Below are 14084 nucleotides of genomic sequence, written 5' to 3'. Positions count from 1 at the left end.
TAAAAGATTGAAGAAATAATAAATGCCTACAGAAGCTAATGAACTAGGGGAAAAAAAAGAGCAAAGGTAAGCAAGAAAACCAAGAGCTTGTTTTCAAAAAGAGTAATAAAGTAGGATAACTGCTGGCAAGATGACTCAAGAAAAATGAGACAAGATGCAAATTGATATGAACTATAAAGGGAGCTAGAACTATAAATTTATCACTGATTTTAAAAGCCATAAGAATACTATAAATAATGTGTATATCTATAAAACTGAAAGAAAATGGATAATTTTCCAAGTATATAAACCTGAACAGTATGTAAGATATGGTCCTGCATTTTATTAAATATATATTTATATGTAAATATTATCAAAGAAAAAAATGTTAAATATTTTGTAAGTGGTTAACTATGGGATACAAATTTAGGAATTTTTATTATTTTTATCCATCCAAGCTTTCTAATTCTCAACAGTAAATACAGATTTTAAAACCCACTAAGCGCTGGTTGGGGAGGGATGAAGGAAGCCCCCAGCGGTCACATTGCCTTCAGGACATTTAGAGTTTACATTCTGGTGTCCCATCATGTACCTCTAGCTCTAGCAGGGAGGTCCAGGCTGCCATGCTGTATGACGTTCCCAAACCCATTCTCTACCCTTCCTTCTTCAGTGAGCTGTTTCTCCAACTTACAGGTTTTCTCACCCTAGGACAGAGACCCTTGCATCTATGCAGTCTTATCCTATTCCCCTGGACCATCTCTAGTCCCTCAAAGTCCAGGCTTCTGGGGAGAGGAGGGCTGAGCACAGGGGGCACAAATAGTGTTGGGCTTGGTCAAAGGACACAGGATGTTAGAGTCACACAGACATGGATTCATATCCCTTGTCTGTCTCTTTCCGGATTTATGAAGTTGGTCCTGTTCCTTAGCTTCCCTCATCTTTAGTTTGTTGGTGATAATGCCCATGTTCTAAAGCGAGGTAAAGAGCATAAAGCAACCACCATACAATAGATGTTCAGTAAATGTGAGTTCTTGCCTCTGATGTGAGTTATTTGGCTGTGGTTATAACTAAACTACCAGTAAGCCTGGAGTGTTGGGAAAGGATGATTCACCTGTGTATTGCTATTGCTTAGCATGTGGGGCTGGCTTAACATTACTAAACTGGAGCAAGGTGGGGGCAAAGAGTTGGAGAGGCAGTGCGTATTTGCAATTAATCAGGTACCGCAGCTAAACGGGGTATTTCTGCTAGCAGGAGAAATAGTAGCCAGAACCTTTCCACAGACTATAAACATTTTACTAAGGGAAGGAGAGTATGAATTTTCAGCTGATTGCCCTAGAAGAACGTCCAGGGTCCAGGGAAGAGAACTGCTTTTCCTATAGGGAACCATACACAGAGGACAGCAGCAGGTGAGGCTGCCCCCTGCTGGACATGGTAGGGGAAGGCAGAGGATGAGAAAAGTCATGGAAAGAGAATTTGAGAACTTTCTCCTGACGGTGCTGGGGAAAGAGTTCTCCAGATGAAGGTCTGGACAGGCATGGGGTTGGCCAAGGCATCGCGTCGAGTGGGTGGGAATTGAGAATTCAGGCAGAGCAGGAATTCACAGTCACAGGAGACTTTAAATCTCCCTCTTACCCCATGCTAGTCATTCTTAAAAATTTGGAACACGTGCTAGATTTTCTGCTATTTGTGATGAATGCCTGAACCATTTGGGAGAAGAGGATTCCAGGAAGCTGGAGGAATTGGGGAATGTCCGAGTTGGCTGTGAAAGGTTGAGTAACATTGTCTCCATGTGCTGAGAGTCTAAAGAAATGACTCCTGCAGGTTAGTCCTGGAGTGTTTCATTATTTCCCCTGAGAGCAGATACTTGAGCTGAACTTTGCCACATTGTGCAGGACCTGGGTAAGAATTTGGCAAAGCTTTAAAGGTCTTATGATGAATCAGATCCTAAGAATCAACTTCAGTTTCTCATTGGTCTAAAAATGCCTGTTTGCACTAACTGTTTCTTTGGGTACCGCTGACCATGTCCTTCTCTACAAATTTGGAAATTCCTCTTCTAAGAGGCTTCGGCTCCTCCCACCTCTCTGGCTGCCTCTGCTTCTCCTTCTTCCCTTGTCCCTCTCCTGGCAGCTTGAAGGTAGGCCCACTACTCCCCCTCCCCACAGCCGGGGGAGCCTTCCCTGGCCTGGCTTCTTGCTCAGCTCAGTTTATACTCACCACATCCATTCCCAAGGCTGTGCCTCTTCCATAAGGTGAGGGACTCTCAAGATGAAGGCCATAGTGGCTGTGTTCTGGATGCCCACTTCCCCATGAATGTCCTGAGTGCCTTCAACTCACAGTATCCCAGACAATGAGATGATCTCCCACCATCTCGTCTATTTAGACTACTGATGATCTGATGGCATGACAATCTCCTAGTCACCAGGACTAAATCCTTCATGGTGATAGGTAACTCCTCTCCTGCCTTATCATCTGCATCCGGCCACCCTCTCTTCTCCCACACTGTACTGCAGACAGGGTGGCCTCTCCGAGGGACTGTAGTTGACCCCTCTGTGTCTTTCTTAGGTATCAACCATCCCCATCCCTCCACAAGCTCTTATCTTTGACTGTCCAAACCTTAGGGTGAGATGTAATGTTTGTCCCCATGATGCTTTACCTGCTTCCCAGCCCAGCATATTGCCCTTCTCCTGTGGACCTTCCACACCAATTTACCCACATATTCTCATGTTGCAGAGCATGCTTTCCTTGTATCCTGGTTACTGACATCTATGCAACATTCCTCCATCTACACTGTGAGCTCAGTGTTAGCAGGATGTTTATCTGATCCATCCCTCAGGGGATGGTACATATTTTGGCCCAATAAATGGGTTTTGTGGCTGTCAACACCATATGTGCATCCTTGCCTATCTCCCCAGCTTGTGGATAACTTTCTTGAGGACTGGACTAAGCATGATTCAGCTGTGTGTCCATGACAGCAGCTGAGCATTCTGCTGGCTTGGCCTAAGTATATAAGTGTTGAATTGAATGGTTAAAGGTAACCCCATTAATCACTTAGTGTTTACTGTATCTTGAAGAACTGTAACATTAAAAGTTTTGGATAAAGCAGGTGAGCATTTATACAAGGGGTAAAGAGGGGCTGGAGATGGAGAAGGGACTCTAGGAGAATGTAGTATGACAGGAGAGGAAGCCTTCAGATGGAGAGAGGAATCAAAGAAGATGTAGAAATGGAGAAAAAGAGTATTGATAATTTTTCAAGAACTTTTCCTATAGAGAGGAGGAGTTATAGAGAAGAGAATAGATATGAAAGTGGGATGGAGAGGGACTTTTCTTTTACAATGGGATACACCTGACTATGTATAAAAGGTGATGGAGTGGTTAAAGTACTAAGAAACTTAACTACATAAAAATATTTTTGCATAATAAAAGCAGGCGCAACTCCTGGAAAGAACATTTGCAACACACCTAACAAGTTTAACACATGGTATGGACTATACAAACAGAGATGCAAAAAAGAAATTTATTTTATTTTCTTAACTGCATTCAACTTGCTCCTCAGCCCTCATTTCTATTTACAGAAGATGGCCCCATCAAAAACTAGAATTAGAAAATCCCCTCAGTGTAACTTAGTTGTTTTTAATGTATTCCCTAAAACCCAGATCATCTGTTCTATCTTCAAAGAATCAACCTTTGTACAGACTTCTATTGATCACTGTCACACTGTAATTACATACAGCACCACTGTGTGTCCAACTTGACCTTGGGTTTGTTGAGATCAAGGACATTCTCAGCATCTAATACACACATGTCACCTGTGTATATTTGTTGCCTTTTGTCGATAAATAGTCATTTAAGTCCCCTGTGTGCTACAGTGTCTGTAGTGTTAGGTAGGACCATTTCTGCATTTGTCACATTCCTATAAAGCATGTTGTAGTAATTACATTTTTTATCCCTGTTTGTGAGTTTTTTCAAGTCTCAAATTTCTCTTTGACTCCTCCTCCATCCACTCCTCTTTCTCCTCTTTCTTTTTAACTGAAATAAGCTGAAGTAAACAGAAAGATGCACAAAATTTGTGTGTAGCTCACTGAATATTTTTTGGTGGGTGGGGGGGACAGAGAGAGAGAGAGAATCTTAAGCAGGCTCCACTCCCAGCACAGAGCCAGAGGTGGGTCTTGATCTCACGACTCTGAGATCATGACCTGAGCCAAAACCAAGAGTCGGATGCTGAACCGACTGAGCCACCCAGGTGCTCCACAATGAATTTTGACATGCATGTGCCCCCAAGTGATCCCTCTCAGATCCAGACCCAGAACATTATCTGGCCTCAGTGGGCTCCCTGATGCCCCTTCCTAGCCAGACTTCACCTTCTTCAAACACAGCTACATTCTGATTTCTAGCACCATAGACTAGCTTTGCTAGTCTAGTTTTGAACCTCATGTAGGTTGAGTTATACAGCTTGTATTCCTTTGTGTCGAGCTTTTTTTGTTCAACATTATGTTTGTGAGATGCAAACATGTTGATCGTTCTTTTTCATGGCCATGGAGTAATTTTGTATGAATGGTGATTATGTTTTTAGTACCAGACTATTATTATTATTAATTATTATTATTATTATTTTAGAGAAAAGGCCTTTCCTAAACCTAGACTAGTATTTTGCTACAGATATGTTTGGTTTTGTAATTTTTCTTATCTAAATGGGTCATTAAAACATAAGTGAAAAAGTGTCCATTTTCAGAAAACATGATTAAAACGTATGCAAACAAAAATTAATAAACCCTTAATTTAGTTCCTTTCCATAGAGTTGGGCAAGAAGTTGGTCTTCCAGATTCAGGGTGTAGGACAAGGCTGAATGTTAATATTGGACTATGGGAATAGCAGGGAGTAGCCTTCTTGAGTACAAAGTTCCCTGCCTGATGTGCTGTTTTATGTCTCCCCACCACTCCTTGCTTCAATGATTTCTAGTGAGATGAGTCAGAAAACCACTAAGGAGGGCCCCAGACTCTCCAAGAACCAGAAGTTTTCAGAGCACTTCAGCATACATTGCTGCCCACCATTCACCTTCCTCAACTCCAAGCGTGAGATCGTGGATCGGAAATACAGCATCTGTAAAAGTGGCTGTTTCTACCAGAAGAAAGAAGAGGACTGGATCTGCTGTGCCTGCCAGAAGACCAGGTAAGTGGTCTTCACTGCCCACTCCACACCTGGCCGGGCACTGGCCTGCGGTCTCTCAGCAACATGCCCCCCTCCTGTTACACTCTGTGATTTCTGGGCTGCTCTCCCCGCAGTGCCCTGCAGTCCACTCCCAGTTAGGTTCTGCCACTGGAAGGTACTGGAGGGCTATTGGAAGGTGGGAGGGGGAGAAGGGTCTGCCTCCCTGTTTCCAGCTCGTGTCAGTATCCCTTAAGCAGCAGAAGAGAGCCATGGCTCCAGCCTCCAGCTTCTTTTGGCCCCTTCACCACCAGACGCCGTGCAACATCCCCTCAGAAGCCCAAGCAACAGCCAGCTGCACCCCCCGCGGTGGTCAGAGCACCAGCCAAGCCACGGTCCCCTCCGAGGTCCGAGCGTCAACCACGCCCCCGCCCAGAGGTCCGGCCACCACCAGCCAAGCAGCGCCCCCCTCAGAAGCCCAAGCAGCCGCCGCGCAGCAGCCCCCAGAGAGGGCCAGGCACCAGCCGTGGGGGGTCCCCCATCAAAGCTTCTAGGTTCTGGTAACACCATCTCTTCCCTTTTATTCCCCCAGCCCTAAGGTTAGTAGCTCCCTCTGTGTTTACTAACATCTGGGTTACTACAATGGCCCTCTCTTGGCCTTGCCAAACCTGTGTCAATCCCTGCATTAAATCCCCTCATTTGAAATACCTAGTGTGGCTTGTGTTTTCCTCATAGAGCTGCTGGTACAGTACTTCAGATGGCAGTATCCATTGCTTCTTTTGTCTATGAGGACTGCAATTGATTAATTTATCAACTCACAGTATCCATACCAGTAACAGATTGTGAGACTGAGGCCCTCCGTCACTGTGCCTCAGAGAGAGGAGGAAGGGTGACTCTAGGGATATCTGTGCATCTGTAAAAATGGAGAGGTTCAGCCGGTTCATTCATCCATCCTGACACACTTCATCTGATGTTAATCTCAGTGGCAAGATCATTCATTCATTTATTCAGTCATTCAACAAACTTGATTGAATACCATAGAGTTCCATATATCATGCAGGGGGATGGGAATACAGCAGTGAACAAGCTAGGTCATGACTCAACAGGATGAACAAGAGAATAGTTGGCCAAAGTGTAGGGTATGATTGCCTTAATGTTGTCATAATCAGTAAATACACTGGGCTATGGGACCCTGGAGCAGGCTGCCCATCTGGGGCCTCACAGAGGAGGTTAGGCTAGGGTAAACAGAGAATAAAAGGAGGCCATGCAGAGAGAAAAGGTGAACCAGAGACCTGTTTGTCCCACCTGAGGCAGGTCAGATTTCTTCTTTTTTAATAGACTTCATTTCTAGATCAGTTTTAGGTTCACAGCAAAATTGAGTGGAGGGTACAGAGATTTCCCGTATACTCCTTGCCCAAACATATGGCAGGCCAATCTTTTTGTCCTTTTAATATTTGGAAATGAAGCTGTTTTGTAGGTTAATAGTGGGTGCTAATTGTATTTGAGATTCTCATACCTACTCTGCATAGCATATTATTGTGTGTGCATGTCATGGGCTGTTTACGTTTACCATGCAGAAGAATCAATTCAGGAGCATGTTAAAGATGCCCCCAGAGAATCTAATTCCTTGGGTCACTGATGAGGTCTGGAGATGTGCATTTCCAACAAGCAGCACCTCCACCCCAGCATAGTGACACAAGTGGTACACAGACCACCCTTTGAGAAGCACTGGTCTAACCCATTCATAAATGAATGATCCACATTATCTGTAATGTGCAATAAATACATGTGTAAGGGGCCACAAGTATGACACTAAAAGTGAAAGCATTACAAAGATACAGGATCAGGTAAGGTTAATATGTGAAGAGGTAAGAGGTTGCCAGTCTTTAACCTGGGATTAGGAATTTGTATGCTGGGTTACCTAGTCATTAATCAGGGTCTTCCTGAGTCCAAGGGGGCTGGCCAGGTAAGTCGTGATATATGGAAGTGGTTAGGAAGTGTGAGAAGCGGAGGAAATTACTTGGGTACAAGGCATGTCATCTGTGGGCGTGGCTTCAAGCCACCATTTTCAGTGAGTTGCGTGATGGCTCCTTGGGTGGCTGGGAGTTCAAGCAGAACACAGACAGATGGAAGACCATGAAGGCCAACTTCATCAGTTGGTTTTATTCACTTAAACTCCAGAGACATCCTAATGTTGGTGTAACTTGATTCCCTCAGTTACTGTTCTTATTAGGTATCAGGCTGTCCTTGCCTCCTCAGTCCTTCTTGCTCACCTGGGATGGGGGAGCTGAAAGCTTCTGTTCGTAATGGTCCACAACATTGAGGATGCACCGTTTGAGTCCTTCTCAAGACACTCATTTTTCCTTCTCAGATTCCCAAATGTCCTGAGGAAATGCATTAGAGCCATTGCTTCACCACATTGTTTATTCCCTCTGTTGATACTGGCTGGCTGTTCCCAAATCAAAGAAGTGGGAAGAAAGTTAATGGGGAAAAAAATTCACTTTTAAGCAGAGCTACTAAGTTACACTTGGAGAAAGGATCAAAAAAGAGTTTTCAAAGTAGACTTACTGAAATGGTGCCATTCCTGAGTTTTGACCTTAAAGGTTAAACAAATATTGACAAAGGCCTATTGGATCCTTAGTGGCCCCCTTGGATAGATGTCAAAACCAGAGAATATTTAAATTTTAGGATCCGATTGGTAAAATTCCTTGCAGCCTGATTGAACATGGTAGCATTCTTATATCTGATGGGAGGAAACCCTGGCATCTTCCTCTTGATTTATTCCACTTTCAATTCCTCAAGGTTTTAGGATTTCACAGGTCATCCTTGCCTTTAGGGTTAACACGTGTTTCCTGGGCCAAGCCTCTTTTGGCTCCTTGGTGCTCTGCTTTAGGCGCAGGGGATCTGTGGTTTTGTGATTGGTTTGGGGCCAGTCACACAATTTGAGCAGTGCCGTGTGTGCCTTTGACTCATTCTTTCACAAAAAGTCTTGTACCAAATTGAGCCCTGAACACCAGAAGCTTGGAGGACCAATCTATTTCTACATGTATTTTCAAGCCTATTCATCAAGATCATGTGCACAGCACTGTAGCAAGCTCTGGGCAATCAAAGGAAATGATGTATGCCCCTGGTCCAGCTGCTCATGGTATTTATGAGTGGCCCCTCCCTCGGTGATGCTGCTCTTCCCTCTAGGAACCTCCCCGAGTTTGGCTGCTTCCATCCTGCCTGGTCTCTGCCTAGTCCCTCTCCTCCTCCAGCTGCTTTTTAATCCTCTTGTCTCACTTCAGATGATAAAATCAAAGCCCAGGAAAGTAACTGATTGCTAAAGGGTTAAGGTTTTTTTTTTTTTAAAGATTTTATTTATTTATTTTGACAGAGAGAGACAGCCAGCGAGAGAGGGAACACAAGCAGGGGGAGTGGGAGAGGAAGACGCAGGCTCCTAGTGGAGAAGCCTGATGTGGGGCTCGATCCCAGAACACTGGGATCACGCCCTGAGTGGAAGGCAGACGCTTAACGACTGCACCACCCAGGTGCCCCAAGGGTTAAGGTTTTAAGTGGTTTCAGGTTCTCCACAGAATTTGGTGTTTCAGAGAGAGAGTGCTTTAGCTTTGAGTCTCAAATTGAAGCAAGCAGGGTTTGGTGTTTTATTGACCCTGCATTGTCCTGAGCTAGGAATGGCAGTGCATTGCTTCTAAAGATTAGGACAAGTACACCCACTGAATGATAACTTGCTGGTTACATTGGTAATGGAGTAGAAACCATTCTACTTTCCCTTTGTCACTGTAGTAGAAGAAATATGTGTGTATATATATATATACACGCACACACATTTGAAATGTATACACACACATCCACACACACACACAACAACAATGCAATTATAAACACTTACATACTTGACAAGCTAGAATTTATTTCTGAAGAGCGCTGACCCAGAGCAATTTCTGATGGTCTAATGGTCTGAGAGTGTGCACTGACAGAACCAGGTATTGGGGCTAAACTTCAGCTGTTAGATGGGGGTACCTGTCTCCTTTTCAGGTGTGCAGACCCAAATTTATTCCAGGCACTTTCCATGACATGCCTTGTCCTCACTTTGTCCTTCCTGATGTCAAAAGGTACACTCTGCACTTTGTTCTTCTGGAAAACCGTGGATCATTTTCTCTTTCTTTGCACAGGACTTGCTATACAAGCCCTTCTGGTCCCTTTTCTGAGCCCTCCCTGTATTTACACAAGCAACAACACTGACTTTGTACTCATGTCTTAGAAAGAATTTATTTCTTGCATGCTTGTGGAAAAAACCCCACCCAGGAATATATTATGCTTAATTGCATCCCAGTGTTTACACCCTGGCAATCTATTCTTTTTGGTCTCATCAGCCAAACAGAATCAGAAATTCATCTCTCATTTCCCAGGTAATGGCAGAATTAGGGAAAGGGCCTGAGCACTTTGCTCTTAGATCAGGCTCTGGTGGTTCTGCCTGCTTCTCAGATCACATTATTGCTTTTATGAGTTTGGATGACTGAATCTTGCCCTACCTAAGTCATAAATCCCTTCCGTCCAGGAGCAGGCTTCTACAGATCGTGGTGGTCCCCATAGCATAGTGCCTGTGTAGAGCAGGCACTCACAGAGGCCTGGTTAGCCAGAGAGATCTCTGGTTCGATGAGCTGTGTGTGCTCTTCCATTCTGACAACTCCTGCTTGGTCCCATGTCCTTAGTCAGACCACATGTTTAACCATTCTAACAGCCTTAATACTATTGCTTGCCCACACTCATTCCACAAATCCCTCACCTAGGTCAAGTGATGATCCACAGGCACTACTGCAACTCCCAGCTGCTGAGCCCAGTCATGGATACAGAGAGTTGCTGAGCACAGCTAGGAAAAACCTATAGCCTTAAGGGTTGGTGCTACCATCAATGGATGAGCACCTGCCTCTCTCCAGACTAGTTTTCTTCCACCAGCCCCAACGTGTTTATCAGGACATGCATCTGTCTTTCAGTCCTTCCTGTCAGCCTCAGAGGAGGAAACATTTTTTCCTGATCAGATCAACCCTTCCTTTCCCCTACTCATGCGCGATCTGTGTGATCTTCCTCCCCCCCGCTCATGTTTCCTCCAGGGTCTTGCTGAACCTCCCTGACAACTTCAGCCTTTTTCTATTGTCTAAAGAGAAAGCACTTTAGCTTTTAAATATGTTCAGCTGTCTCTTAATGACTGAGTTCACCTCTGACCCTGTCCTGTCTCTCCTCTTCGCATGCAAATTTTTAAAAATACTGTAAATTCATCACCTTAACTTCTCTACATTGCATTTACTCTTCAACTTACAGTGCACTGATTTTTCCCATAGTACATCCCTGGAANGGGGGTGGGGTGGGGTTAGGGAAATGCTAGAGGGAAGGGGAAGTGAGACTGGAAGGGAAGCAGCTGATAGTGTGTTATTAAATCAGTTCTCACTGTGGGCTCCTGGGGCTTAATCCTGCTAGGGAGTGCTAGGAGCTGGTGTAGGATGTGCACTCAGTTTTCCCATCCAAACAGCAGGTGAAGGAGCTGGGGTATTTACACACCAGGTCCTGTCAGTCATTGGTCAACCAATGATATTGAGGGTGGAGGGGTTAATTCCTTGACCTTCTGGCCTGCCAAGCAGATGGCAAAGTGGGCTTCAGCAGCAGGAAATAGCCCACAGACAGAGAAAGGCATCTGGAAATTTGGCCAGTGTGCACACAGAGGTAAGGACGAGGGTTCATATACAAGGCACCAGTAGCATCTGCTCTAACAGCTTACCTATGGTCTTTGTGTTGCTTTACTTGATGAATGTTGAATCCAGTCTTTATATCAGTTCGGCTGTCTGTTTAATTTGTTGACTACTCACTCACTCAGTCATTAAATTTTCTGTTTTCTTGCCTTTCTGTTCTATATCCTCCTGTTTCCTAGTTCTCTTTGTGGACTTTCCTTCTGTCTCTATTGTGAATCCTTCCTTTTCTGCCAATTGCTAAACCTTGGCATCCCCTGGGATTCTATCCTGAGCCTGCTGCTTGGGCGATTTCTCATTCTCTTTTGACTAGCACACTGATGACTTTCAAACCTTGCCCCAGTCCTGACATTAAACTCACATATGGGCTTGTCTGTCCAGCAGATCAACTTGGATGTTGCCAAACCCAACTGTTTCCACTTGACTTCTTTTCCATGAAGACTTGCTTTTCCTCTTATCTCAGCAAGTAATGTTACTGTCCCTCCCTTCACGCATGTTGAAAACCTAAGCACTATTTTAACTTTCAAACATCCCCCCAACAAATGACTGCTAATTTTACTTCTAGAATTTTTTTTAAAACTAGAACTTAGAGTACACTAAGAGCCGATGGGAAGGCGTATGGACACAAAAGTGAGACTAAAAACAAAAGAGAGGGAATGGGGATTGTTGTTAGAGTAAAGCCCCTTCACAGTATGTGTGGGAGGACTGGCCTTTGATGGGAGCAGGAAAAGTCATTCAGTTTTGCAAAAGTGAGAGAGACCCATTAATGGTCATTACGATGAAGGCAAGTTCTACCCAAGGATGAGAGAGCTGGGGGGTTGAGAAGGTTAGGATAGGTTTTGTGTACCAGAGACCAGGCTGGGGCAAGTACTGAGGACTAGCTGAGCTCTGATCCATGGAGCTGCAGCTAAATCTTTTGTTCTTATGGAGTTTATTCTCCAGGGAGGGAAACAACGATCATCTCCACAATTGCCAGTGGAATCATTCAACTCCACATCAAGTCTGCTTTTCTTCAGCTTGCTTTGTCAAATGTCCCCACAGCAGTTGTTCTTAAACTTCACTAGGCACCTCTAGTGCTCTGACCCTTGTTTTTCTTTCTCCATTCATTAGACTCCTTTTTTCCATCTGGCAGTTTGATTTTTATATTTATTATATTGTGTAGTATTGAATTGTATTTTATTATATATTATTCAATTTATTTATACTAAAAAAAACACAGTTCACTCACCCCCCCCCCAACTCCCCACCCTCCACCTTTGGCAACCATCAACCTATTGTCTTTATCTATGAGTTTGGTATTTTTCTTTCTCTGTCTGGCTTATTTTCCTTAGTGTAATGCCCTAAATATCCATGTTGTTGCAAATGACAGGATCTCATTCTTTTTTTATGGCTGAATGATATTCCATTGTATATATAAACCACAATTTCTTATCCATTCATCCATCGATGACACTTAAGTTGTTTCCATATCTTGGCTATTGTAAGTAATGCTGCAATGAACAGTGAGGTGCATATATCTCTTTGAGTTAGTGTTTTCATTTTCTTTGGCTAAATAATCAGAAATGAAATTGCTGGATCATACAGTTGTTTTATTTTAAGTTTTTTGAGGAACCTCCACACTGTTTTCCATAGTGGTTGCACCAATTTACATTCCTACCAATAGTGCACAAGGGTTGCCTGTTCTCCACATCTTTACCAACACCTGTTATTTCCAGTCTTTTTGGTAATAGCCATTCTAATAGGTGTTGATGATATCGCATGTGTTTTTGATTTGCATTTTTCTGATGACTTGCATTTTTCTAATGATTAGTGATGTTGAACATCTTTTCATGTGCCCGTTGGCCATCTGTCTGTCTTCTCTGAAAAAATGTCTATTCAAACTCTTTTCTTCACTTTCCTCCCTCTCTAAATTAGAAGCCATGGCTCAACATTTTAATCTCTTTCAAAAACACCCTAAAGCCCCCTACCCTCTGAATATCTGTCTCATATCTTCGGAAAAACTCTAACTTTGGATGAATCCAGCCATCTCCACCATGTCTGTTTCCAGGCAGCTGGGTCTCATTGGAAAATAACACACATCAGGGCAGTAGTAGTTGGGTATAACCAGGATTGTGTTCATCATACCACCTAACACTATTAACTTTTGGGCAGTTATAGTTCAGTTACATGCATTCAGATAAAGGAGAAAGCCATGGACCCTGAAAGTGTCATGCATATATATGTAATACAACCCCCCACACACATACCCTACATATATCAGGTTTATTGAGATATAATTTGCATGCAGCAGCATTCGACCTTTCTGGCATACAGTTCTATACAATCATGTAACCATCATCACCATTGAGATGTTGGGTATTTTCATCATCTCCTCCCCCCACCAAATTTCCCTCATACTTCCTCTTTGCAGTCAATCCCCAAGCCCCTGACAACCACCAATCTGTTTTCTGTCCCTACAGTTCTGTCTTAGAAGTCTAAAATGTCATATACATGGAATTGTATAGTATGTACCCTCTTGAGTCTGGCTTCTTTAACTCAGCATAATGCATTTGAGATTGAACCATGTTGTTGCATGAATCAGCAGTTTTTTCATTTTTATTGCTGAGTAGTATTCCATTATATGCATGTACCTATCATAGTTTTTCATTAACCAGTTGAAGGGTATTTAGATTGTTTCCAGTTTTTGGTGATTATGAATAAAGCTGCTGTAAACATTCATGTGAGTGTAAATTTTCTTTTTTCTTGAGTAAATAATTAAAACTGGTATTGCTGGGCCATATGGTAGGTATATGTTTAAACATGTAAGAAACTTCTAAATTGTTTTAGAGAGTAGTTATACTATATTTTGTACTCCCATAAGCAATGTGGGATACTCTGCATTTTGTCAGCTTTTAAAGTTTTATCCATTCCAATAAATGTGTAGTGTTATCTCATTGTAGTTTTTATTTTGTATTTTCTTAATGACTAATGATGTTGAGCATCTTTAAATGAACTTATACATCATCCACCAAAGATGGGTGTGTGCTCAATCTTTTGCCCATTTCAGAAAGTGGGTTGTTATTTTTCTTATTATTGTGTTTTGGGAGTTTAAAAATATATCTGGATATATTTTAAATGTATAATCAAATATAACAAATTTAATATATTTACCAAATATATGTTTTGCAAATATTTTCTCCCAGTCTTGGGCTTGCTTGGCTTGCTTTCTCATTTTCATAACAG

The 14084-nt window shown here is 43.0% G+C and overlaps 1 protein-coding gene across 2 annotated transcripts in view; it reads left to right on the top strand.

Moving 5' to 3' along the window:
* Positions 1 to 14084, top strand: part of MOBP (myelin associated oligodendrocyte basic protein) — a 43956-nt gene that overhangs the window by 13637 nt on the left and 16235 nt on the right. Inside the window, exons 2-3 of one of the 2 annotated variants that reach the window (XM_034662199.1) lie at positions 4933 to 5142; positions 5433 to 5672. In XM_034662199.1, coding sequence (XP_034518090.1) covers positions 4937 to 5142; positions 5433 to 5672 — 446 coding nt within the window. In that variant the 5' untranslated portion in view covers positions 4933 to 4936. Of the gene's footprint in view, positions 1 to 4932; positions 5143 to 5432; positions 5679 to 14084 lie in introns of both variants that reach the window. The other variant, XM_034662200.1, reaches the window with a different exon arrangement.

This window comes from Ailuropoda melanoleuca, chromosome 6 (assembly GCF_002007445.2).
Source record: "Ailuropoda melanoleuca isolate Jingjing chromosome 6, ASM200744v2, whole genome shotgun sequence".
NCBI classification, from domain to species: Eukaryota; Metazoa; Chordata; class Mammalia; order Carnivora; family Ursidae; genus Ailuropoda; species Ailuropoda melanoleuca.
Note: the sequence above shows the minus strand (reverse complement) of the source record. Positions and strands in the feature narration are given on the sequence as shown.